This window comes from Podarcis melisellensis (assembly GCF_964234715.1).
Source record: "Podarcis melisellensis genome assembly, chromosome: 4".
Lineage (NCBI taxonomy): Eukaryota > Metazoa > Chordata > Lepidosauria > Squamata > Lacertidae > Podarcis > Podarcis melisellensis.
This window is the reverse complement of record NC_138531.1, coordinates 37,113,371-37,140,110: the sequence shown is the minus strand read 5'-3', so window position 1 is coordinate 37,140,110 and position 26,740 is coordinate 37,113,371. Positions and strand designations below refer to the sequence as shown.

At 39.6% G+C, this 26,740-nt stretch overlaps 1 protein-coding gene across 1 annotated transcript in view; it reads left to right on the top strand.

Annotated features, from left to right (window-relative positions):
- ANOS1 (anosmin 1) overlaps positions 1–26,740 on the top strand; it is a 79,724-nt gene that overhangs the window by 11,047 nt on the left and 41,937 nt on the right. The window contains exon 2 of the mRNA XM_081907600.1: positions 3,101–3,148. Within this exon, the coding sequence (XP_081763726.1) occupies positions 3,101–3,148 (48 nt within the window). The remainder of the gene's footprint in view (positions 1–3,100; positions 3,149–26,740) is intronic.

Here is a 26,740-nt window from a genome sequence, read left to right as displayed (position 1 = left end):
CCTCTTCCTCTGCCAGTGCCCATAGATAGCACGACCAATGGCCATGAATGATTGTAGTCCAGTAACATCTGAAGGACGACAGATTTCACATCCTTGTGCTAACTACTGCTAAAGTGCTCAGATTCAGGGGCAGAAAACTTAATAGCTATATAAAGAGATAGGAGTTCTCTGAATTTGCAGAAGCCAGTACTTTTTCTGACAGTGGCCCATTTCACAGACAAAGTGATACGCATACCAACTTTGATATTAGAAGGAATGTGGGGGCACAACACTTGCCTGCATGTCCCATAGCTGTATCTCAGATATATATTTGGTGTTCATTTGAAAGTCTCATTCCTCATTTTGAAAGAAGTGGAAAAAGACTTACATGGGTGGTTAAAGTTTGATTAAACCACAGAGACCTCAGAAAGAAAAATAATGGCATGAGTGATAATTGGCTTGTAAATCTTACTGCCATTTTGGCTATACATACTAAACAATTTTGCAGGCAAGTAACTTTTGTAGCCTGTTTTAATTTAGGGGTGCCAATATTGGGGTAGCAGGTAAGCCCCAGCCCACAAGATGCAGCACATGCACACCATTTGAATGCCAATTCCCATCAACTTGTGTGGGACAGCCCCCTCAATATTTTATTGGGGGAAGCTGAAGGAACCTTGGCCCCTAGAAGTTGGCTCCTATGACCTCCTGCCAGTTTTCATTTTTTGCACTTTACATTAAAAATTAAAATGCACCCATATTGTGAACAGAAATATTTTCAGAAGGAGAGGGGATAGAAAATGGGAAATTTACTCTAAATGTAACAAAAAGCTAGTCTTCTATTACATTGCTTATAATACTAAGAATTAGAAGACAGCAATGACAGATTCTGAAAGGAAAGAGTTCTACTTTGCCATAGCAAAAGTCTTGCTACCTTACAACTTGATGCATTAGACCTCAATCCTAACCCCACTTTCCTGGGAGTATGTCCATTGAATTCAGTAGGGTTCCTTTTAAGTAGACATTTTTAGAACTGAAGCCTGTCTGTGGTATTTATGAAGAACCCATTCCCTGATTCTTCCTAGTATTCCAAAGAAGCCTGAATAATTGCAGTCACACCTATCCCAAACATTGGGATTTGAAAGAAATGGCTTCAAATATTGGACTGTGTGCAGAGGTTATGCTCTGACTGAGGCTACAATCCTATGAACCTTTACCCGGGATTTTGAACACTGTGGGACTTGTGTTGGAGGAAATATGTATAGACATGTACTGCAAATGTATCTGGCATATGAGCGCACACAGTTAGCAGATCTACAGCTGGCCCGCCACTTACACAAGAGTTTGACTCCAAAGGCAAAATCATGCAAAGTCAGGAACCCTTGGAACCACTTGCCTGTGAGGTTCAGACCTGCTTACTGGGTTCTGGGAAGTTTGCAGGAGGGCCCTGGGACCCTCCGAGAGCATGGCAAGCAAGGAAAACCTGGGTGTGCAAGTGGAAGAAAAACAAGTAAACGGAGAACAGGGAATGGCAGATTTCCCCTGCTCTCCATTTGTTTATTTTTTATTTATTTATTTATTTATTTATTTATTTTCTCCCTGCACAAGTTTGCATTCGGATATGTAAAGGGAATGCCAGTTGTAGCATTTGAGTTTAGCAATTTATAAGCAGATGACTTTGCTACATATTTTGTTTGTGTTTTGAAATTGTGTTTGAAGCCTCTAGTGTGGCAGCTTTCTAGGCAAGAAGAAGCAGCCTCTGCATTTGGATATTTATCATGATAGAATGTTCCAGGTGACCAGCATATTCCAAAAGCAGAAGTGCTTCATCTGATTTAGTGAAAAGAGGCCACCGAGCTGTAAAACTATGCAGCTAGTTGCTACTAATCTGCAGCTGCAATCATTGTTCTCTTCTGTCATTCCTTTATAGGGAGAATAAAGGATTGAAAGCAGTCCATGAGATATTAGTTTAACATTACTACTGGCTAGGTTTTTGAAAAGGAAATAATAAATTCTTGGCTGGCACGGGGACCGCTAAAGTACTTCTGTTAACTGTATGTTATTTATGACATCCTCCTAAACTTTTATGTCTTCTGTTCCTGTCCATTCACAAGCGTTTGCATGAGTCTTATGTTTCACATTTATTTATATGTGTGCTTTAGTATATTTAAGATAACTTTATGGGTAGTTGCTGCCAACCAAAGAGCATTAGATTTTAAGATGACATGGTTTTAAGAGCTGAAGATGTAATGTACTAATGAGGATAAGATCAGGGGAGGCGGAAATGTTTATGTTTCTAAATATTTTGGAGGAAGAATCTCCACCTTTAATGTATTTGGAAAGGTATTTATTTGACCATCCTGACTAGTGTGAGGCATGGTAATGACTCAAGAAGCACCTTTCAAAAGCACCACATGCGCTAGGGATAGTGCACACAATGTCAAGAACTACAGCATCAGTTACGCTTCTAAAAAAGATCAAAGGAACTGGGTGGATGAGCATATGGATTTTGCCTGCTAGTGCTTCATCCCATGTTATTTTACATCTGCTGTGAGGTATATGTCCAGAATTGTATGTATCATTTTTTAAAATAAATAAAATAAAAGCTATATACTAATTATTAGGACTGCACACAACCCTGCCAGTCTACTCTCTGGTTCCAATCTGCAGACCCCAGTCAAGATGAACTGCCCTGGGCCAACTAGGGACCACCCTCTGCACCTTGGATATAGTCCCAAATTACTTTGTGGGCAGGGACTAATGTTTAATAAGGGGGGGGGAACCTAATTAAACACGCAACCATGATGGAGTGGGAAAGGAGACATCGTTCCTCTCCCTTGACTGAGCAGGGAGTTCTATTCTCCAGGATGTTCTTCACAAGTGGCTTATCTGTGGGGAATAAGCTTGCGAGTGAGTACACTTGTTATCACCTTGTTGGTCAAGTCAGCAAGGGAACTTGGCATCACAAAAAATTCTTAGAAAGTCACCAACCTAACCAGAAATGGAAACAAATTCTTGTTTTGTTTTCAGAGTGGGAAAGAGGTACTATGGGAATGCACAGGAAATATTGGCCTAGCCTGAGAAGGAGATATGTCACTAATACTACTTTTTTTCTCTCCCCCAGAATAATGGTTCCTTAGTCTGGTGCCAGAATCACAAACAGTGTTCAAAGGTATGAAACTCCCCCCCCCTCTCTCTCTCTCTCACTCCAAGATACAGTGCAAAAATGTTATCCATCATTATACTTTATTGTTTATGGATTGCTATGCATTTCATTTTGTTCTAAGCACTACAATGCATTTATTTCCATATTCTTCGCATACAACAAAACTCTTAAAATCTTGTTTACAATGAATATATGTATGTAATCACTTGCTGTATATTAAGACTTTGTGGTAGCTGCTGCTGCTGCTGCTGCTTCTTCTTCTTCTTCTTCTTCTTCTTCTTCTTCTTCTTCTTCTTCTTCTTCTTCTTCTTCTCTTCTTCTTCTTCTTCTTCTTCTTCTTCTTCTTCTTCTTCTTCTTCTTCTTCTTCTTCTTCTTCTTCTTCTTCTTCTATCCTGCCCTTTAAGAACTTCCCTGCAGAGGCATAGTAAGCCCAGGTGGTACCCGGTGCTAATTTTTTTTTTGTCACCCCCTCCCCCCCATCCACTGCTCGGGGTAGGCTTGGAAGTCATGGGTGGGTGCAGAATGTCTGTCCCCTTTCCTACGCCTCTGCGCCCCACCCCCACAACTCTAAAGTAACCCAAGCCATCGGGGGAAGTGGGGAGCTATGCCTCTTTGCCAGGGCGCTGACAAAGCTTTGAAGCTCGTCCTCTTGGGAGCCACGACTCCCGCCCATCCGTCCTCCTCCCTCCCTCCCTGGCTCGCTGTAAAGCAGTAAAACAGGAGCCAATTGTGGCGAGCCAGGGAAGAGGGATCCCACCATGGTCTGTATGGTGCTCCAGTGGTGCCAGTGGCAAACCCCTATGTACAGTGCATGTGTGGCGTCACTACGTACAGCACATGCTTGCGCCACTGCACATGTGTTGTATGTAGCTGTTTGCCGCCAGTGCTCGATAGCCGCATGGACAGTGGTGGGATCTTCTGCTCGTGGCTACAGCCGCGAACGGAGGATCTTTCATATGCAGCTGGGGCTGCAGGGCAAGCACCACGTGGGGTGCTTTCTTGTCACCCTCCCAGATGTGGAACTCAGGGTGAATCACCCCCTTACCACCACTTTGTGACGCAACTGCTTCTCTGTTCCATTTACTTCAATTAAACATCTTGGCTCTCTTCTGATTGTAATTAAGGGGCAATAGCCAGTGTTAGTCTTACTCAGAGTAGACCCATTAATATAACAGAGCTCAATAGCTTGATTTCACATTTCATACTAATCCCAAACTATAAAGGTACCTCTGCCCATACGGGCCAGTCTTGCCAGACTCTAGGGTTGTGCGCTCATCTCACTCTATAGGCCGGGAGCCAGCGCTGTCCGCAGACACTTCCAGGTCACATGGCCAGTGTGACAAGCTGCATCTGGCAAGCCAGTGCAGCACACAGAATGCCATTTACCTTCCCACTGGTAAGCGGTCCCTATTTATCTACTTGCACCCAGAGGTGCTTTCGAACTGCTAGGTTGGCAGGCGCTGGGACCGAACGATGGGAGCGCACCCCGCCGTGGGGATTCGAACCGCTGACCATGCGATCAGCAAGTCCTAGGCACTGAAGTTTTACCCATAGTGCCACCCGCGTCCCAAGCCCAAACTATGGCTTAGTGCAAAAAGGCTGGCTTGTGAGGCAGAGATAGCAGCCCCTTTGGCCAATGTTTTGCTTGGCATGACATCAGAACCCAATTACAAATGATGGTTAAGGAGGAGATAGCTTAGGCTTGGACAACACACTAAGCTAAACCATGACTTGGCTGCTGCATGGAGCAGCAAAGTTCCAGGAGCTATCTTATTTGTGCTGAATGGTAAGACAACATGCAAACCAAGCCAGTGAGTATATTCTGAGTATGACTTAGTAGTTGGATACCACCCTGTGGGATTTTACAGTTGCTTTATTAGAGCTGGATTGTGCCAGTTAATTTTACATGACCTAAAATGTACTTAATATTTATTCTACAAGCAATTCTTGTTCAAGAAAGGAGAAGTGCTTTTCCCTGAGATTATATATTTTATGCTATTCAGTAATTTAATTTCTTTGGGGCTTTCAGCTAGTCTTACTGTTGTCTTTGTGTGTGTGTGTTGACTCTTTGACCCTTGAAAGATTAGAGTGCAAGTGAGCTAATAACTATTTGATTCTACTGGAAAAGCATCTTGCTAAGTTGCCTGGAGAGAAGCAACAATTATTATTCAGCTTTAGAGGGTCAGAGTGGAACCACAGGGCTTAGCCACTGACTGCTCTTTTCATTCCCATACAATGCCGAGTGCATCTATTCCCTGCTTTAGAATTTTACCTTCTAAACTATTAAACCAGTGTTGTAGAAAAATGGTAGGTAAAACAGTATTTAGCCAAAATTTCCATGATTTCATAATGGTACAAGGACATGCTTCAGTATGCTGAGATCTATATTTAATACGTAGTTGACTTTCTGTAGAATTTATATTAAGTGGGGACCAAAATCCCAGAAGCTCTGAGGTGCTGTAAGGAGTGATATTCAGTGAAGAACTGCCCTGTTTTATGAATTGAGACATTCCATTTGAAACAAAAACGTACATGGAATTCTCAACAACAGTGAATCTCAACAAGCTGGCGTGTGTGTCTGTGCGTGCAACTGAAATACTTTTTCTATGATGTTTTCTTTGTGAGTTCCTGACCAGCAGGAAGACTTCAGTTTAGACTTCTATGAGTGCTAACTGGAGGAGAAGTTGGGAGAAGCGCTATTTGTTTTAATTAGAAGAGGAACTGGTTTAATGGAATAGCTACTTTACAAGCAAGAATGCAAGTATTTGTATCTATCCCGCTAAATCATCCTGTAAATACAATTCAGCAGTGGACAGCTGGGTGGCATGATTGTGTTCACCTGTCTTCTGGAAGATTTTGCTGCTGCTTATAGGGAGGTAGAGGAGGAGGGGTAAGGTTGGTGTGGTGCAAATGCACTCGTGGGATCAGTGGATTGGCTACACAGTCCATTTGCACTGTGCTGTTCTGTTGCTCCTGCTGTTGCACTTGTATTTCACTGACCTTGTTCCTTCCACCACCTAGTGAGCAGCAGTGACATGACTGACTGGAGGTCAGGTGAACACCGCTTCCTCACCAAGCTGTCTGCTACTAGTATTGATTGAATAAATAATATATTTGCTTAACCTTTAAAGTAAGCCTCCTTGTTTATCTGTCTTACGCCTGCTACTGTTTATGTGTCATTTGGGGAATAAGATATTACCAGAAATGGCTGGTAGCAGCAGAAATTAGGGGATTAAGGAAGCAGTTTTAGTCCTCATGTAAAATGGATGTCGATGGGAGTCCACCACATAAAGGGTCAGTTAGGGAGGTAATCCTCCAAATTTCACAATTACTTAGTTTAGTTTGGGATTAGTTGTCATGTTCTTTATAGAATTTCTGTACAGATACAGGATTTCTTTTAAGAAATAATGTTTAATCCTGGTGTCTCCTCCATTGATTGAGTGATGCAGTTGTGCTGCGAAATAAGGAACATCCATCAAGCTATTTCCCATGTGATGTTCACAAGCGACTCTTTAAATTAGGACTACTAAACTTCATAAAAACCAACGAAGGGCAACAAAGCCTGTCACTGTCTCATGATTACTGCTGGTAATTAATGTTGACATGAATAGGTTGTTATTCCCAAAGTAAGCTACCTGAAAACAAAACCGTAATGAAACAATGAAAACGATTTCATACATTCATCTGTTCTTCAGTATTGTTCTGTTCTGCATATTCTCTCACTCCACCCCCTCTATCTTTCTCTCCCTTTTTCTGACACACACACACACTCATTATTTTTCATTTAGAAATAACCAGCACTGAATGTCCAATCAGGATTGGTACTTGTTTGTGTATGGGGTGTGTGTAGGAGAGCTTTAGCCCTTTACCCTCTTCTGTGTTATATAGATATAACATAGATATATATCTATGTATATGAGTTGGTATCTAGTTAGGAAACAACAAGAATGCTGGTGTCTGGCAATTGCTAGCTCTTGTGGCACACATGTTTCATGGTTAATCACGGAATAGGACTTCTAGTGGCTCTCTAATTTTTTTTGGCCATTTTATCAAGGTGCCTATATACGCCTCTCTGTGCAGTGAGTGTATTGTTAGGCATTGGTGGGATGATTTTTCTTTTTCTTTTTAATAATGAGAGATTCGATCACTTAAGATGACCGTGTGAACATACTTAGTGAACATCCTTACAAGTAAAAAAAGATTACAGACAAATATCTGTGTAGTGCCAACTCTGTCCTGGAAAGGAACCATTGCTAGGGGTGGGGTGAACAGTACACCTTAAACAACATAGCCATAGAGCTGTTGCCAAAAGAAGTTGTCATGTGGTGAGTGATTTGTGGCTGAAACAAATAGAACAATGTATGGTGGGGTTGTCCTCCATAATGTTGTGCATCTCGGACCTGGAATGTGTTTCTGGTGCCTAATTTAAGAATCTGAAGATTTGCAGTATCACAGTTCTTAATGCAGCAAGTAGGTTCACGTGGTATGGCTGGGTTTGCTTGTCACGGGGAAGTCCAGTTTTAGTATAATTTATTGGCCAAGAAAGGATAAGGAGGCAATAGCTGTAGAGAGGGGCAGCATGGTAGAAGACACAGAAGAGAGTCGGAAGCAAATGGTCATGTAAATCTATCCATTAAACTCAACTTCAACATGAATTTTGGTTCTAAGATATTCATTTATTCAGATTCTGCATTGGAGGAGAAAAGTGGTGACTGACTCATGCTATGGTCCATGTGAGGCTATGCTATTCTGCTATTTTTTGTAAACTGCTTTGAGGTTTTTCACAACCAAGCAGTGTATAAATTTTAGGAAATAAATATATAATGTGCATTGAAGCTCCATTTTTCCTTCTGTTATATTGGTTCCAGACTCTTGGCAAGTCTTAGTTAAGGCAGTTGACAATGCCTAGGGGAAAAAAGGGTCAGAATTTAACTTCTGTACCAGCATTGTCTACTATTTCAGGTTTCCCAAATTTCTCCATTAACAGCAAATATCAGAACCCTGAAGTTGTTGCTGTTGGATTGTTTGTGGAATATGATAGGCTGCTGAATGTTCTCAAGGATATCTGTATCTTGTCTAATGAAACATCAACTGAAAAAGAGTTAATTAAATCTAAACTTTGTTCCATTGAGTCTTGTCTTTGATTTTTCTTCTCCTTGAATCCGGCCATTCATTCACAATTATGTACTGCAGTTGATTTAATCTTCTTGTCATCACCTTCAAAGATCTGCATAACCATCATCCCTCCTTAATTATCCATTGGCTGACAAGTGTCAAGTTGTGCTGATTCTGTCCACTCCACTAATACGTCTAAGTGTGCATCCCTGTTTGTCAGTTTCTAATAAGATACCTTTGTGTTGTATGGTTGTCTACAGGCTTCTGTACACAAGCACATTTGGATCCCCCAAAGCCCCCTATATGTCAACAGAAGAAATCACTTCTTCCTCAGTACAATAAGCTGGTTATATATAAACTTCATATAATGTCATGCTGTTGTAATTTGCAATCAGTGTAACAACATGGGTGGGAAGGACCCCAACTGCTTTTAAATACTGCTAATTAATTGTTATTAAATAGTATTCATTACTACTAAGGGCTGGTTCATAGTGGGCTAACTTACTTATTTTTTCACTAGCAAGGGTTGCTCATTCCTTTCAGCAACATAATTTATGAGCCTATAGTTTAGAACTGCAGCTGCAAGAACTTTCTCTGGCACTTTGAAATGTGCATAGGAGGCAGAAGTAGCTGAGAACTGTAAACTTCCAGCTCATCTATTAAGTTGATCATATGAATGAAAGACTTCTGTGAAGGCAACAGGCTACTGCAAGAAGGCCACCCTACTGTGTGAAACAGGCCATTATAGTGAATAAACACTGATGATATGTTTCGGATGGGATGAATTACTTCAAACATAATTAAGTGTGCAAGCATTTTATGAGAAAGGAAATTCTACTTTGAGGTAATTTTTGAATACTGATAATTCTACACCTTTGAATTCTAGTACTGCAGTTTGAGCACAGTTGAAAACTAAGTGACCAGAGAGCATAATTTAGGAATGCCTATGCAGTGGCATTTGCAAGGGCTGGAAATAAGTGGTGATACATCATGACGCACCATGAATCTCAATCTGGTATTCTTTTCTTTTTTCTTCTCTGTGCCGACAATACATTGACAATAGTCATTGATTGATTGACCCAATGGCAAGGCCAAAAGGCCATCTGTAGTCTTCAAAACAGAGAGGATTTTGAGAAAGAAAAGCTAACTAAGGATACAAATGCAGCAGCCAGATAAACATCATGTTTCAGAAAAAAACCCCAATTTATTTGTAGAATAGCTCACACTCCAAAATGCTGCTGTGAGCTGTTCTTCAGGCTTCCTACTGGGTTCTTCCCAGAGAGAATGCAGGTGGAAAGATGAGTTAATGATCTAAACAATTAGAGATTTGCTGCACCCTTCCATCTGTCAAAGTCCACTGAAATAAAAGTGCACAGTTTTCATTTGTGCCTCCAGCATCAAACTCAGCCTGAAATCATGTTGTGATTTGCCCTGCTCCATGGTACTGTCATTCTTATGGTAAGTGTTCTATGTTTTCATGCTGGGAGACTTCTATCAAATATATTAAGTGTGCATTTGAGGACTAATGGGAACATTTCATTACAAAAAAATACAAATATAATTCTAGGAGCAGCCCTTTCTTTTGAAAAGTATGCTGAGTTACTGTTGTATGGTTTATAAAATTGCATCACAGCTCTATTTTTTTAAAAAAAAACGTGCAAGGTTGTAACTTTATAGTAGAGCAATGGTTTTAAGTATTACCTGTGAGAAAGTGGGAGAAGTTACTTTTGAAATCAGGCTTTATACCAATAGAGAAGAAAGAGAATGGCTTCCTCTACTGGTGTATCTTAATAAAAATAAAAATGCTGATTTATTTTAAAATGTGGCATATTCACAAAATATGTATGAAAATTATGGTAATATGGATGATATTTGAAGTTAGGGCACATTTTACTTCGAATATCTTGGGGTATATTTGCTTAGAATGTGTTTTAGCTTTAAAAATATAACTAAGAAAGCATGTTGCTTACCTTTCCCATACACGCGATGACCTTAAATCAGGCACGTCCAAAGTCTATTTCAGGGGCCTAATCTGGCCCATTAGTCATTTTAATTTGGCCCCTGTGGCAGTATATGTCCTGGTATAAAATCCTAAAAAAGCTCAACAACTTTGGTCTGCCCTGACGCATGTTCACTTCATCAAATCTGGCCCTCTTTGAAAAAAGTTTGGGCACCCCTGCATAAAGGAAAACTGCATTCTACAAGTTACAGATAGGTAGCCGTGTTGGTCTGCCATAGTCAAAACAAAAAAAATTCCTTCCAGTAGCACCTTAAAGACCAACTAAGTCAGTTCTTGGTATGAGCTTTCGTGTGCATGCACACTTCTTCAGATACCAGAAGGTATCTGAAGAAGTGTGCATGCACATGAAAGCTCATACCAAGAACTGACTTAGTTGGTCTTTAAGGTGCTACTGGAAGGAATTTTTTTTGCATTCTACAAGCCTATCTTCACTTGTCACTGCTCATGCAATTTGCTATATATAGGGATTTCTTATCTGTAAGAGTTAAAATGTTTTGGGGTGCTTATAAATTACAAAGTAGCAGAGCTGGATTTATAATGCAGCAAATGATATAGATCCTGTGCATATTTCTACTAGCAAAATGGCCAAATGCACACAGTAGTTGACTCATTCAACTGTTGCTACCAAGTGTCATGGATTGGCTGGATACAGAGGAGTGGAGGAAAGCACCAGTTGAGGAACCCCCAAGAAGGCTCAGAGCCAGGAGATTGGTGGTATGATGACAATGAATGATCAGAGGAAGAAGAGGGAGCAGATGGTGAGCAGGAGGTGCTGGAAGCTGAAGAGGCAACAAGGTTTAGTGAGCAGGAAGAGTCTGTGGCAGAGAGCAGTCCAGAAGCAGAGGCAGAAGAGGAGGCTGGAGAGGAGGGACGCCAAGAGGCAGTGATGAATCAGGTTAGTGTCCCTCTGGCAGTGGCGAGGGCTGGGTGGCTGTGGTGGAGTCTGTTCATCCTATGTGCCTTGCCCTGCCCCAGGCACCATGGAAACATACTCCATCATTGCCCTAGTCTAGAATGGTCCAACAACATCCGGAGCTGCAGAAGTTTCCCATTCCTGCCTTACCTTTGACAAAACACATTACAGAATTCCTTTTGTACAGGTAGCCAGAGTTTAGAATCCTGTCCATATCAATAACTATTAAGATTCCTGCATTTTTCTTCAAGAATCTCTCCACTTGGGAAACAATTGCTAACAAAGAAGTTACCATTAAGCCCCTTCAATGGATGGCTGACTTCAAAAGTGGAAGCATGCATCCTGTTGATGTGATTAGAACACTTGTTTGCTTAACAGTTTCAAACCCTTCTGCCTTGTGCCTATCTATCAAAAGACAATAGCTGGCCATGCTGAAAAACAGCTGCTTTAAACTACCCTTTAAAAGCTGTTCTTTCCCAGTTCTAAATGCTCTTTATGTTTCAGACGTTATTTTCTTTTGCATTAAAAACGCCTTGTTAAATGCAGATGCAATCTATGCTTTCAAGTGTACTTTCTTGCAGTAAATACACAGGAACTTGCTTCAGATGTATTGAAGGATAGGGTGTTTTTACATTACGATGTGTCTGTCAGAATTGAGCTAGTTGTATGTAATTCCCTTTATACTTGCAGTTTCTGTAACCATTGAGGGGAGAAGGAGCCATTTATCAGTAAGAAGGATTTGCGTTTCATGTTTAGTGACACCCTGCATTTACTCACTGATACAAATTTCCACTAAGATTATATTTTGCAGAGGAAACCACTGGGTGTCTTGCTTCTCTCTTCTACTGAATTATTTGTCCCTGTTTTGATCACTGTATTCTTGGTCTGTAACTGATTTGTTGAACTTAACTTGCCAAAGATAAAGTATTCATTGCTGAGTACTGCTTTCCCCTCACTCCAAAGGACACAGAATCATGGCTAACTTCTGAATTGTGCCACTGTTGAGGACTAGTAATGTAAACCTCGTAGCTTTTTCCTAATGAAACATCCGAGGCTTAGTTTTACATCTCCAGCTATAGTATATGCGTGTCTGCTCAATAAAGGGATGTGAGGAAAAGTGGTGTACCAAGGCTTTTAAAAAAGCACACACAAAAAGATACTTATTAAGGCTGGCATTTTGAAGCAGTAAATGCTCCTTTAATGTGGCTTTATCTGCTTCAGTGAGCACTGTGTTGAGAATCTGGGATATTCACACTGCAGATTCTAACCAAGCCTCTTTTCCATTCTTTTGAGCAATTTGGGCACAAAAACAATCATTTCCTAGAACTTTTAGCAAAAGCAACTGAACTATGCTGGCTAATCAGCTGTAAATCTTTGCCATCTATAAAGCAGTTGATTAAGTGCCATGTAACAGTAGTTCAATCAGTGCCGAAGCAGAGTTGATCAAACAGATTTAAAGACAGACAGTGCTTTGAGACAGTAGACAAATTAACAGTCAAGTCTATTTCAAAGTAAGTAACAGATTTACTGCGTAAAACTTTTAAACAGCATTCCCATGTCTCTAGTCGCACAGTTTTCCCTAACCTTTGTATGTCTTGCTCTCCGTAATTGGGATTGGAGAAAAGGTATGAAATCAATGGCTCTAGGACTTACAGATGTAAAACTTGCAGAAATTTTGAAGCCATGTAAAAGCAGTATGTGTGTGTGTGTGTGTGTGTGTGTGTGTTTCATCCCTAGGGAAAAAGTGGAAATTTGGGAAAACATTGAAATATTTTGTTTTGTATGTCAAACATTTTCATATCACAGGAGAAGTATGATGTACTGTATAACTTTGAAGACTGTCTTCAGAGGGGTAGCCATATTAGACTAGTTTTTGTTGCAAGGGACTAACAACTTCATTATGGCACAAGCATTCTTGGACTACAGCCCACTTCCTCAGATTCATGAAACAAGCCACACTGAACACTGAGTCTCACTTTTGAGGAAACATGGATAATATTGTTATTCGATTTCATCTAGTGGACCAAAATTCTAGTATTATGAGAGAGAAATTTCTCTTTGTTGTTGTTTAGTTGTTTAGTCGTGTCCGACTCTTCGTGACCCCCTGGACCAGAGCATGCCAGGCACTCCTGTCTTCCATTGCCTCCCGCAGTTTAGACAAACTCATGCTGGTAGCTTCGAGAACACTGTCCAACCATCTCGTCCTCTATCGTCCCCTTCTCCTTGTGCCCTCCATCTTTCCCAACATCAGGGTCTTTTCTAGGCAGTCTTCTCTTTTCATGAGGTGGCCAAAGTATTGGAGCCTCTGCTTCACAATCTGTCCTTCCAGTGAGCACTCAGGGCTGATTTCCTTAAGAATGGATAGGTTTGATCTTCTTGCAGTCCATGGGACTCTCAAGAGTCTCCTCCAGCACCATAATTCAAAACCATCAATTCTTTTGCTTGCCTCTCTCTCCTTAGATTTACTTCTGCAGGACAAACTGCAACTTTGCTGAGGGGTGGAAGCAAGAAAGGAAGTATCTTGAACAGGGAAGCTGTATATTTACAGGATTAAACCCCCTTCCTTCATAATTGGGTCATAATCAACTTGGAAACCCCCACAGTTGCTTTTAAGGGGAAAAAGGTGGGATTCTAGATCATGGATCATCTGAATTTCAGTTGGTTTGGTCCTAATACTGGAGGGGGAGAATGAGTGGACAGCCTTTCTTATCAGCCTCCCAAAGAGAGACTCTTCCGAACTTCTGTTTCTTGAATCACTTGTTTTGACCAGGTTACTGGTTTTGTGTATTCAGGGGGTTGACATTTACAGTTAAATCTATTGTTTCATTGCAAAAGCATCTCATTAAAAGAGCTTTTGGTTTTGGTTTTGGCTTGACTTCCTCCTTCCAAGAAGTAAAGATACAAGGGGCAATATAAAACCTTTTACGCAAGAGTCAAGCTACTCACTGTTCATTAAGGTTAGTCATTCATGCAAATACTGATTTTACAGGACTTGATGGATGAATAAGACCATACAGATGATCATTTCACCATGTGCTTTTCCATAGACCTGCATTTCATATGTGGCAAATATGAAATCTTGGGAAGAGGATATAGATGACCAACTACTCTGGAATGAGACAGTGCTCTCTGCCTGGTTGTTGCCATCTGTATGGGCTCAGTGTCTTAAGAGACACATACCCATCACTTCTCCCCTTAAAAGATGGGTCTTGATCCAGTGCTTCTCTGTGAGTTAGATATTTTTGTTCTTGGGTGGCAAAAGTGCTGATTTGGAGTTTGGCTGTGCTCAGCAGGAAAGGAGCTGTCCGCTTAACGGTTGTTAATATTTGTTTGGTTCTGGACTATACTGCTGTCTGATATCTGTAACTCTCATTATTCACTCACTGGGTGGCAGTTACGGATGTAATGTTCATTAAAAGCATTTGCTGAGAAAAATTTTAGGCAGGGTCAGAAGTTGATGCTTGAAAACTTGCACAAGATGGACAGCTGACACCTACTATTTAAGCCTCTGAAAACAAATATCCATCCATTTTTAGCTATCTGCGAGGAAATTACAGATTTGCTAAGTATTTCTTAAATTACAGCTGGCAACTAAATGGGAGGTGGACATTTCCTCTTCATTGGTGGTGTTCTGTTGTGGAGTAAACTTCAAGTTTGTTTACACTTTATGGTATCCTTATTTTGGTTAAGTATATCTGCATGACAATGGCATTGGGTAATTGAATAATATCACTGTGGTTGCTAGACATTCTCTAACTGAAGTTATTAATATCTTTTTTAAGATCTGAAAATCAGTATTTTTTAAATACCCCCACTTGTAAAATTTGCTATAGAGATGTGAATTTAACACTGAAAAGATGAAGAAATGTTATGAACTAGTACCACATCCCCACATGGTACAACACCGTGTAACCTGAACATAAAGTTTTATTCCTTGTAATGTTTCATCCTTAGCAACAGTAAAGACCTAAGCTTTATGTGGGATCATATAATTTATCTACTCTGAGCATCCTCCTGTGTAAGCATTGGTTGTAAACTTTTGGTACTTTCGGTCATTGCTTTTGCACAGATGGGATTCTCAGGACAAATTGGCTATTGTGGTTGCTTATTTTGTTTATGAATTGCTTACCATGAGGTTTCTTGAAGTTATTTGCAATAAAAATGACATATAAAACTGTTACATATATAAAAACAGTTTAATACAATTGCATATAAAAACAATTGCAAGAACGGTAAATATAAAAACAGTTTAAAACAGCAATACATACATAAAATCAATCCAGATCCAGGACGGATACCAACTGCAATAAATATTTTAGATGTGTTGGTAGAAAGCAATTCTAGCTAGTGAGGTTACCTGGGCCTAGAGTGACAGAGATGGATCTAAGAGCACCTCCGGTTTATAAACTTGCTTCTTCAGGGGGAATACAACCTTATCCAAAGCAGACAGTTGACCAATTGCCTGGACTCAGGAGTAGTCCACCCACAGCACCTCCAGCTTGCCAGGATTGAGTGTCGATTTGTTGGCCCTCATCCAGCCCACACCCAAGTCCAGGCTCCAGTCCAGGGCTTGCACAGTCTCTGCTGATTCAAAGAAATAGAGCCAGATATCAGTGGCATACTAATCACACCTCACCCTAAATCTAATGAGTGCTCTCAATGGCCTCATGTAGATGTTAAATAGAGGCATCTTGTGGTGCAGTTGCCAGAGGGCAACACTTAATCACCCAGTGCTATTATCTGAAACCAACCCTGGATATTGGACTTTTCTAAAGTCAGGCTGAACTTCAGGAGGACCACCAAGAATGCCCCATCAGAAGATCTTGATGATCTGGTGGAGCACGGCCCTTAAGTACTTTAGGCTCAAGTTGTTTAGGGTTTTTCAAACTAGCACAAGAACCTTAAACTTGGCCTGGTACCAAAGTGGCAAATGTTGTAAAGAATACAAGAAGACCTTTATATAAAATGATAAATAGTAGTGTAACATTTGTATCCTACTTTCCCCATTAAGGAATTTAGGGGAGTGTATCCCCATTTTATCCTCCCACAAGCCTGTAGGGTAGGAGAAGGTGAACATGAAGTACTTAGCCAAGGTTATCCTTGTATCTTTTCTGTGACAACAAGATCTGTAACAACAACAACAACAACAACAACAACAACAACAACAACAACAACAATTTTATTTATACCCTGCCCATCTGGCTGGGTTTCCCCAGCCACTCTGGGTGGCTCCCAGGCTGAATATTAAAAACACAATACAGCATTAAACATTAAAAACTTCCCTAAACAGGGCTGCCTTCCGATGTCTTCTAAAAGTAAGGTAGGTCTAGTTGCTTATTTCCTTGACATCTGATGGGAAGGCATTCCACAGGGCAGATGCCACTGCCAAGAAGATTCCCTGTAACCTCACTTCTCACAGTGAGGGAACCACCAGAAGGCCCTCGGTGCTGGACCTCAGTGTCCGGGCTGAACAGTGGGGGTGGAGACGCTCCTTCAGGTATACAGGACTGAGGCGGTAACTTATACATACGAGATCAGTATTTTAGACAAACTATACAGTTAGCATATACTGAAGAATCAGATTGTTTCCAGCATTATCTCAGATAAAACTGAAAGATACACACAGCTTTGTGAAGTGTTAAATTCTGAGTTTCACAATTTCTTTTAAAAGAAAAAAGCAACATTTGTATTTAGTTTCGATGGGTGAACAATTTCAGCTTCTTGGACATAGAGCTGTTTAACACCTTAAATAGAAACCAGGATGAAACTTGTGTCACTTGGAACAAGAAGCTTAGTGTGTTTGGACATCTGTCATGGCAAAGTCAAGACTATAAAGTTGTCAGACCTTCTTTGACCTTTTTGCTCCTTTATTTATTCTGATGATTTCGGTTTAGCACCTATTTTCACACTTGATATTTAAATTGCTACATGATACACTGCTTTGTTTGATAAGAAGGCATCCTAATTGTTGTTTACTATCTGGAACAATTAATCCATTTTTATTTACTTAAAAGTCACAGACCTTTTAAAAGTATATGTGTTTAATGCCTGCTTTCTTACTTCTTCAAATACAAATGATTCTCATGGTTGGGAAATTTTCGGGTCATGGTCAGTCCTTTTTCATGACCTCATTGAAGCAGAACATTATGTGCATCAGCAGTTACATGAGCTTCACTGTTGTACCCAATTTGCACATTGAGTTATATTCTATCAAGCTTGTGGATAACATGATACTGTGTCCTTGTTTGATTATGGATCACAGTTACTGTGAATGCTGCAAGAACAGTAAATAGAGCCTGGAAGAGCTGTCAAGTCCCCACTCCCCCTTGCTATGACTTTTCAAGGCAATGTCATGTAATTTTATCTTTGCCTTGTAGTAAGAAAAGATTTAACTGTGTTACATTGAGCTTTTATTGCTCACAACCTAAAAATGCCACTTGCTGTATACAATACAAGTGAAAAGACACTTGCTACATTCTTAAGAACTTTAAAGAAAATAAAATCAATGGATTTTTGTTCTTGGTAATGGACAGAATTAACCCAGTTACTTGTTTCTTAATGCTTCTTGAAGCATTAGCATTCAGAGTCTTTGGGGATCCCTATTTGGCTGAACATTAAATAATTTTAGTTTGGACTTGTCTATTTTTGCCGTTTGAAATATTCTAAAGTTCAGATATCCACAATTTATGTAGCAGGGATCTGTTGTTAGCAATTTTCTATACACATATGGCTGTTCTCCAGAAGTCTTTTGATCTTGTGGTGCAAGGCAAAACTCATGCCATCTGAATTGTCTGATTAATTTTCTGTTAGCTCATGTCAGCATTTTTCATGCCATCATTAAAAGTACTTACAGTATTTCATATTTTGTTGATTAAAGGTATATCAACACTATTAGTAATACTCTCATCCACAGCGAATGGTTGATCATGCTCATGCTCAGAAGCTACTTGGAGAGGTGTATGCACAGTATTCACAACATTTCTTTTCACATATTTGCCTCCCTATGTGATTAAAAATGTGCATTTGAGGAATATCTCTTGGAGAGAGATGTACTGAATGCTATTGAACTTGTCAGATTTGAAGTCCAAGGCCTGATTTGTTCTCCAGTTAACTTATTCATACATAGCACCTTTTTCTGAACCTTCTGGGCCAAGGTCCATATGCATGGTAACCTTTTAAGGGGAAGTGATGTGTGTAAGTTGAATTATAACAGATCAGAAGTGATGATGTGACGTGTGTGCTCTATGTGGAGGTGATCTTGCCTAACACAAGAGCCGCCACTACCAGTCAATGTGGACAATGTTGAGCTGGATGGGACCCACTGACTCAGTAGAAGGTGCCGTCCTTTGTTCCTGGCCCCATTTTTACATGTTTGGCTAGAATACTGAAATAAAATAGCATAATTAATAGCATATGCTTATGTTAGCATGATAATATCTGCCCACAGTAATATCTGATGGTAAGAATATGACTCTGCTTCTAAAAAGGATCTGCAGAGATGTAAAATTTTCCAGTTGTTCAGTATGTTCCAATAATTGAACCTGGGGAATGCAATTTCCATGGGTTTTGTTCTCACTTGTGCTTCTGGATTAGTACCAGGTAAAATCCATTAGGAAAGTGTTAGGTCCATGCCATACTCTCTTAGGGGCAAGAAAGGGTAACCATTTTATTATGTCCTGCTTGGTCCCCTGTTCCCATCTTTGCTTTTTCCATGTGAGATCAACTGTTTGAATCTAGCTTCACTTTTGTCTTCCTATTTTAACATTTCCTGGCTTGCAAATGTTCTTTTTTCAACATTTACTCAATAGAACAAAAGGATCTGCCATTGAGAAGATACTCTCATTTCTATATTTAAACCTTCAGTCATGGGGGGGGGGGGCGAGGTGAAATAGATATGTAACTTTGAAAAGTACTACTTTGGTTTGTGTTCTGTGACTCAACTGTTTTTAAAATGCCCTCCCCCATCCACCCGAATAACTATTCCTTTGCTGAAAACATGTGTGCTCCTGATGAATGTCCCAACTGTAATACCCACATATTTTCTCTCTGCTTCAGAGAAACCCATACGTCTTCCATTTGCAAGTTTGTAAATTTAAAATTAGGCTGAAACAAACAGAAATGTAAAGAAAGTATAATTTATTTGCCCCTGACCACCTGGAACAGCAATTGTGCTGATAAAGAGACTCAAAGGATTCATGAAATAAAATCCCTAAATGCCAAATGCTTTAAAGCTTTGCTTTTTTTTCTTGTTGCAAATCTTTCATTGTAGTCAGTGTGAGTTCTTAGTGTGAAAAGGAAGTTATGACCTGGCAAACATTTACTGCTCTGTAGATATTCTCATGGAAGCTTTCCACAAATTCAAGCAAGGTGAAATTATTTAAGTAAGAAATTGAACTGGATTAGAAGGCTATAAAAATCAGGGCATATTACTCCTGAGATGATATTGTGTTTCATGTGTTTCATGTTTTATTTTCCAATTTGGCTAAGGGATACTGACTTTCAAGAATCTGAACATTATATTTGGTAACGTCGTGTGTGGGAAGCAGTGGTGTTTTTCTAGAAAAAGAGGTGTTGGAACTCACCATGAACATCTCCCTTGTTCTCTTAGAATGACAATGGTGCCCACCTGAGAGATGCCAGAACTGAGTTCATGTGAGTTCTCCCTGAATAAAAGCCCTGGTGGGAAATATTTCAGAACAGAAGTTAAACATATGGTGCACCTATATTATAAGGAGTCTGTGCTCTGGCTTTACATGCTTGTGTAAGGTGCAAGATCTGCCTAATAAACAGGTAACGCAAAGTAGAGTTCTAAGGTGGAGAGGAAGTTCATCTAGTGGAAGGAAGAACTGGGAAAACTGAAACTGGTTCTCACCTCAACCCAGGGCAGGAGGGCTCAGAGAAGCTCTTGAAAGACTTCTCTATGAGGGGATATCATAGCTTGGATTCAGCATCAGGAAGGTTGAAACCTTGTGGAAGTTTCCTAGTGAGAATAAGAGGAGTTTGATTTTTTATTCTAGTGTTGCACTAGAAGCAAGGCTTGGCTGCTGCTAAGGAAAATCAAGGAGTGGCAGTTTCCATCAGCAGAAGTTTGTGAGGCAGGTGGTACTGTTGCTAGTTACCCAGCCAGGGATGGGGTGAGGCAGCAGCAAGGCCAGGGGAGCTATGGTTGGCACCAGTAGTTGGCTTGCAGGTATGTGCACACTTGTGGGGAAGCCATCAAAATAGAACTCTCCCAACCTCCATGTGCTGTGTCCTGGTGAGTGACAGTGCTACTGCCCATAGGAGGACACCATTGCCACTCCCTCATACCCCACTGATTCCCCACATGTCCCTCTTTCTTCATTTGTATTTCTAAACATTCATTTTCCCACCTTCATGTACCCTTTATGACTTGGTGGGCCTCCCCCCATAAAATTATGACAGTGATAGTTAAAAAATGTTATGGCAGTACATGTTATTAGGCTTATTAGTAATGGTTCTCTCAGCTTGCTCTGGTGTTACAATGCTTTGGGGTGTGTGTATGTTGGTGTTGTTTTTTAATGAAAACACAAATTATCCCTTCTACCTTTTTCTTAATTCTTTCCCTCCCCTGTGCTCAAAGGACATAGCAAGATGGCAGTCAAGTGATAGATAAAATGCTTATGTTTTCTTTGCTAAAATCCCTGTGGTGCAAATCTGGATTTTGCTTTTTTTATTTGGAATGGGACTTGGAAGCTTTCAGACAACTGATAAATTTTGGACACAAATTTTCTAAGAATGGAAATTGGATATACTATTCCATGAATAACAGGAAATGTGCAGCCAGCAGAAGAGCATTAGAATAGATCTTTCTTTGTGGTGGGTGGCTTTTTATTTATTTTTCCAAATATTAGTGCCAAGCAGAAGTTTGTATGACTCTTACAATTCCAAAAGATGCTTAATGCTGGTATAAGTTTCTCTAAGCTGTGCTGGCTTTGCTGTGCATAAAAACCTTCTGATTATTAGCTTCAAGCTAACTTGGATGAGGTGAATCTGTCAATTTTGGTTTCTCATTTTACATCTTAAATTTACATCTTAAATTTAGTTCTTCATATTTTCACAGCAGTTTGTGATTTTTTTTAAAAAAATAAAACCCCTCATAAAAATTTGCGATTTTAGTGCAGATTTTCCCCAATACAGTATACATTTTTGTATGCAATTTTGCCTTTATATAATTTCTGCAAAGCAATTTCCATAATAAAATGCATACATATGCTTGTTGAAAAGTCACACATACAGCAGATAATATGTCTGTAGTGTTGTTCACTGCTTTTCCCCTGATATACTGAAGTTAATAACTAGGACATTGCATGGGGCAATAGGGGATTAGTGTGTCTGTGATTGTAAGTATACAGTAGAGGTAAACCAAAGATGTTGAAAGGGGAGTTTTAAAGAGGCTGAACTGGAGCACACTCTGAAAAACTGGAACAAAATGTCATGAATCTTGGTTCTTACCTCTTCCCTTCCTCTTTTGACATTACTTTAATGAAGTTTTTAAAAGGCCATTTCTTAGTTTCTTAGTTCTTGTAGCCACTGTTATAACACTCCTTGTTATACAAGCTAAATTGTCCTGAAGCCATGGCTGACCATTTGTTACCTGCCCTATAGGTCTGTGCGTATTGTGATCTCTGGGGTGTGTATGTGTGCAATATGCATACATGTGAAGACAGTATTGCTTCTCCTAATGCTTTCTGGGGAGGACTGTTTGGACACACATGTTTCAGTATGTGTGTCATGCAAAAATGGACTTCAGCCTTTTTTTAGGAACGTAGGTAGCTGCCTTATGAGTCAGACATCTGCTTTGTCCACCTAAATAATGTTTGTAGTGAAGACTTCATACTTTGTCAGTGTCTTTCCAGCTTTTCAGGAAGCAGTCTTTTTTCCTAGAAGGACACCATTCCATTTGTTCTAGAATTGGGCTGCAGCCTGAAAAGATACCTCATAGTGTTGCAATATCTATCTTTAGTGGAAATACATTGGCATGGCATTCACACGTAGAGCTAACCTAATACAGTGGTACCTTTTGGTTAGTTAAGAACCTAATTCATTCTGGAGGTCCGTTCTTAACCTGAAACTGTTCTTAACTTGAAGCACCACTTTAGCTAATGGGGCCTCCTGCTGCGCTGCTGCTGCACAATTTCTGTTCTCATCCTGAAGCAAAGTTCTTAACCCGAGGTACTATTTCTGGGTTAGCGGAGTCTGTAACCTGAAGCGTCTGTAACCCAAGATACCATTGTTTAATTGGATTTAATATTCATACTTAAAAGAGAACTTTCCAAAGGGCTGAGCATACAGTTGGCAACATCCCTTGTGCTTCATTTCCCAAGCACTTGACATTCAAGTCGAGTGATAATAACTTCATGTGACTGACAGGTGGGTTGACCCACCCTTGGGGTCCCTTTCAACTCTACGGTTCTATGATTCCATCGTTCATTGAAGACATGTACACCTGTGAAAGTGTGTGTGTGTGTGGGGGGGGAAACATTAATGGTGGAAGATTTCTTAAGCAGGAATGAGGCATATAGCTCTAAGCATGACAACTTTTTGATAAATCTCTGTTTTATGTACTGTGACCATTTTTAATTCTAGAGCAGTCAGTAGTAGTTTTAGTACATTCTTTTGGGAGTCACAGTTATGCTCTATGAAAGATCCACTTGTTAACAAATGCCGGAGGTTAAATTTACAATCCCACAGTGGAGTGCATAGGCCAAGTGCCATTTAAATTCTGCATGCATAATAATTTATGGTTTTAAATTGAATTTATTCTAACATTTCTGCAGAGTAGAATTTCGTTCCACTAATATTGATTCTATTGCATTTGTTAACAAAAGGCTGTGAAATTCAGAATCCAATACCTGTTGTTTGATTTAAGGTTGTAAGCACACCTACCTGGACAAATATGTCATGGAAGGATTAGAGAGCACATCAGTCAATATGTTAAAGAGGAGTTTAATTGTCTCTCTGAAATAAGAACAGAGCAGACACAGGAAATTTCTGACTCCTTTCAGTTTCAGCTAACTCCAGTTGCATTGTAAGCCTCACTGAAGTAAGCTTACTTCTGAGCAAACTTTTGTATGTACTAAAATCATGCAAACTTACATGTAATCAGGTCAACTTATGAGTTCCATGTAAATATGCATAAAAAGGTAAAGGATCCCTGACAGTTAAGTCCAGTCGCAAACAACTCTGGGGTTGCGGCGCTTATCTCACTTATTGGCTGAGGGAGCCGACGTTTGTCCGCAGTTTTTCCGGGTCATATGGCTAGCATGACTAAGCTGCTTTGAATCCTGCCATGTAAAATTTAGTGCATCATGTCAGTATATTTATCAAAAAGCCACAGTTCCATAATACAACAAGGCACTGCTGTGTAAAAGTCCAGACAGAAGTGTTAATACATATTATACCTAGTGAAACTAACCCTGTTAGTTATATCTTAAATTGTGATTGTTTAAAACAACAAATTTATGGTTTGATGTACATATAACATCCCTGCCAGTGTATTTTTTTTTAATGTCAAGAACACACAAGATATTGAGTAGATATTTTGAGATAACTTAAGCAAAAGTGATACCATCTAATTGACACACATGAATTTTCTACTTGAGATTAATCCCTAACTTCTTGCTGATTGTACAACTATTTTAATAGTTTTTCAGTAGCTGAAAGAACATGAAAACTAATACTTTGTGTGTTCAACAGGTCTTGGATTTCTTAAGTGCAAAACATGTTTCACATGCTCACTCTATTGACCATAGACCTTTTTTGAATTACAAATTATTTGCAGCTTGAAAGGCTGTTGTTTGTGAAACACAGGCAGGGAATGCTAATTTAAATCTGTGTAAGCAGCTCACTACTGCAGATTGTGTAGCCTGTTTTTACTTCACCAGTTTGTTATAAAATGTATATATGCACATGAAAAGTATGCGCTGTAAATTGAGACAGCTTTATATCTTGTTAAAGAACTAAAGCAGAAATTAGATTCTGTTTTCACTGTAGCTCAAACAGTGCTTAGCTAATCAACTGGCTTGTATGCAAATGTGCCTAGAAATAATTTCCTTGTGCAAAGAAAAGTAAAGGAGCTTACTTTCTTTATTCTTATGCAAATAAGTGGGCTGCTGTTACACAGGCCATCCTGTAACTACTTTGAGGAGACTGATAAATCTATTACAGTAGCTGTCAACAACAGTATCTGCAACAGGCACAGTTCAGCCAGGCAAGTAACAACTCTGTTGCTGTACAGTTGCTATTGTCTCTTCAGAGCATGCACCATGCTCTTCCAGTTAGAGATGGTACTCCATCTTGTTTCTATGAGCTTGCATGTCACTTGTGAATTTTGTCCCTCTGTAGAATCTTGTGTCTAGGGGAAAAGGCATCTTCAGATGTTCTGTTACAAAATGTTTGCTTCCGCTGTAGTCATGTTTTTGGTACAATCGTTACCCTTACCTGGTGGTTCAAAATGTGGTTTGCTTTTCCTGCACATGCATGCTTATACATGGTCTATCATATTCCTGCATTATCATGCTAATAAGAAGTAAAATAAATAATATGGGGTGGGATTTAGATTTAGATTATCTAAATCTAGATGATTAGAACCACGTCAGAACATTTTGAAAGAGGAACAGCAAGAGAGAAATGGGGTGGAAAATTTTGGATCCCCCCCCACTCCAGTGTATTGATAGATTCAGGTTGTGTAGATCCAAGTGAAAATTATCTTCCATTTGCATTGAAGCTGTGGTAGAACCATATGGATCCACATGGTTTCCAAAATCTGGTCGAGTGATTTGGAGTCCTAACAGAGTGGCTTCTGAGAAGAAGACAGTTGGAGAGAAGCTGGTTAGTTAGTGTTCAGTGAAAATGTTCATGCAGAAGGGTCTTTGGATTCAAGCCCTTCTCCTCTCCAGTTCTTTGTGACTTGTTATTCTCTGAAACTGTTAGCATGCTACACCAAACTATGTGATCCCATGATCCCAGGTACTCCTGGATAAGATATTGCAGCTGCTTTCCTCCTGTCCTTCTGTGTGCTGTGCTGTGAGCTAAATTATAGTTTAGCTTAGCATGTCATCCAGACCTGGCCTCATGGTTTGTACCACTCCGACAAAGCTTGAGCTGTGAACCAAGAGCCTTGGTTTTTTGCTTAGCAGTACCTGTGAACTCTGCTCATGTTTCTATTTTAATGAAATTGCTGCAACTGACCCCGAGCTCATGATATAGTGACGGTTGTCAACATAAATGAATAAGTCACATGGTCATTGAGGATGTGGTTTGTTTTGGCTCCGTATGCATGATGTGCACCATCTGTTTACAGTTTTAGGCTTTTTGCACATTATTGGAAAAATGTTTTAAATATAGGGTTTTAATCTGGCCTGTTTAAAAGCATGGCTTTGCAAGTAACGTTTTATTTACCACTTGTGGGCAGCCAATGCTTACAGTAAGTGGAAACACCTCTTGTTATTATGTCAGTTGGAGAACTGTTTTAAACAGCTGGGCAGAAATGTTTAAACCAGGGGGTTCTCAAACTATGGCCGCAAGCTTCATTCATATGGTCTGTGGCATACCTATAGATCTGTTAATGAAAATGAGAGATGGTGCACCAATCACATTAAATATATTGAATCCCCCCCCAATAAAATAAGAAATAAAAGAAGCAATAAAATTACAATTAAAAAGTCATAGAATGCCCACTACAATTGCCATGATAGGCCATGGACAGCCAAGACACTTAGAATTTTTAAAGTGGTGCATGGGGGGAAAAGGTTTGGGGACCACTCGTCTAAATCATTAAAATAAAAAAGCCTGAAAGTTACTCTGCAGAGCTTATATTTCTAGCAATATTTAGGAAAGATTGTGCTTTTGAATGGAACATGAGAGATGATAGAACTTCTGAAATATTACATTGGAACCCCCCCCCCCCAATACACACACTACATGGAATCCCACCTTAAATTCTATTCACTATGCTGAAAATAACAAGATGTTTGTTACAGTTTGGTTTCATGTGAAATGACATTTATAGACGACATGGCATGGATAGTTTGGAAAATTAGCTTAATTCTGCAAAGAGATTTATTAAATTATAAGGCTAAGATATGAGCAATGGAAGCGTTCCATAATCTGATAGATATATTACATTTTAAGGAGAGATTGCTTGTTACTTTTATAAAAGATAGGTTTATAACCTGAAATAAGGGAGGACAGTCTTATTTCTTATAAATATAAACTTAATATTTATCAAAATAAGATTTACTGTACCCTCCCTTTTAATGCTTAGCATATTTTCATCCTTGCCTTGGCCAGCAAAGTAATTGTGGAAGCATACAACACAGTTAAGGGTTTTGTTTGTATTCCTGCATGGAAAAATATTGGCCTCTTAGATTTTTCTCTGTGATAAATTTGTCCTAATGTCTTTGAAACTTGGCAGTTTGTATAAGTAAGTACAAACATTGTAGCCTGTAAAGCTGAGCATCATTCTTTTGGGTTAGCGGTAACAGAATTAGTTATGGATATTATATCTCATGACTCTTCCATGGTATC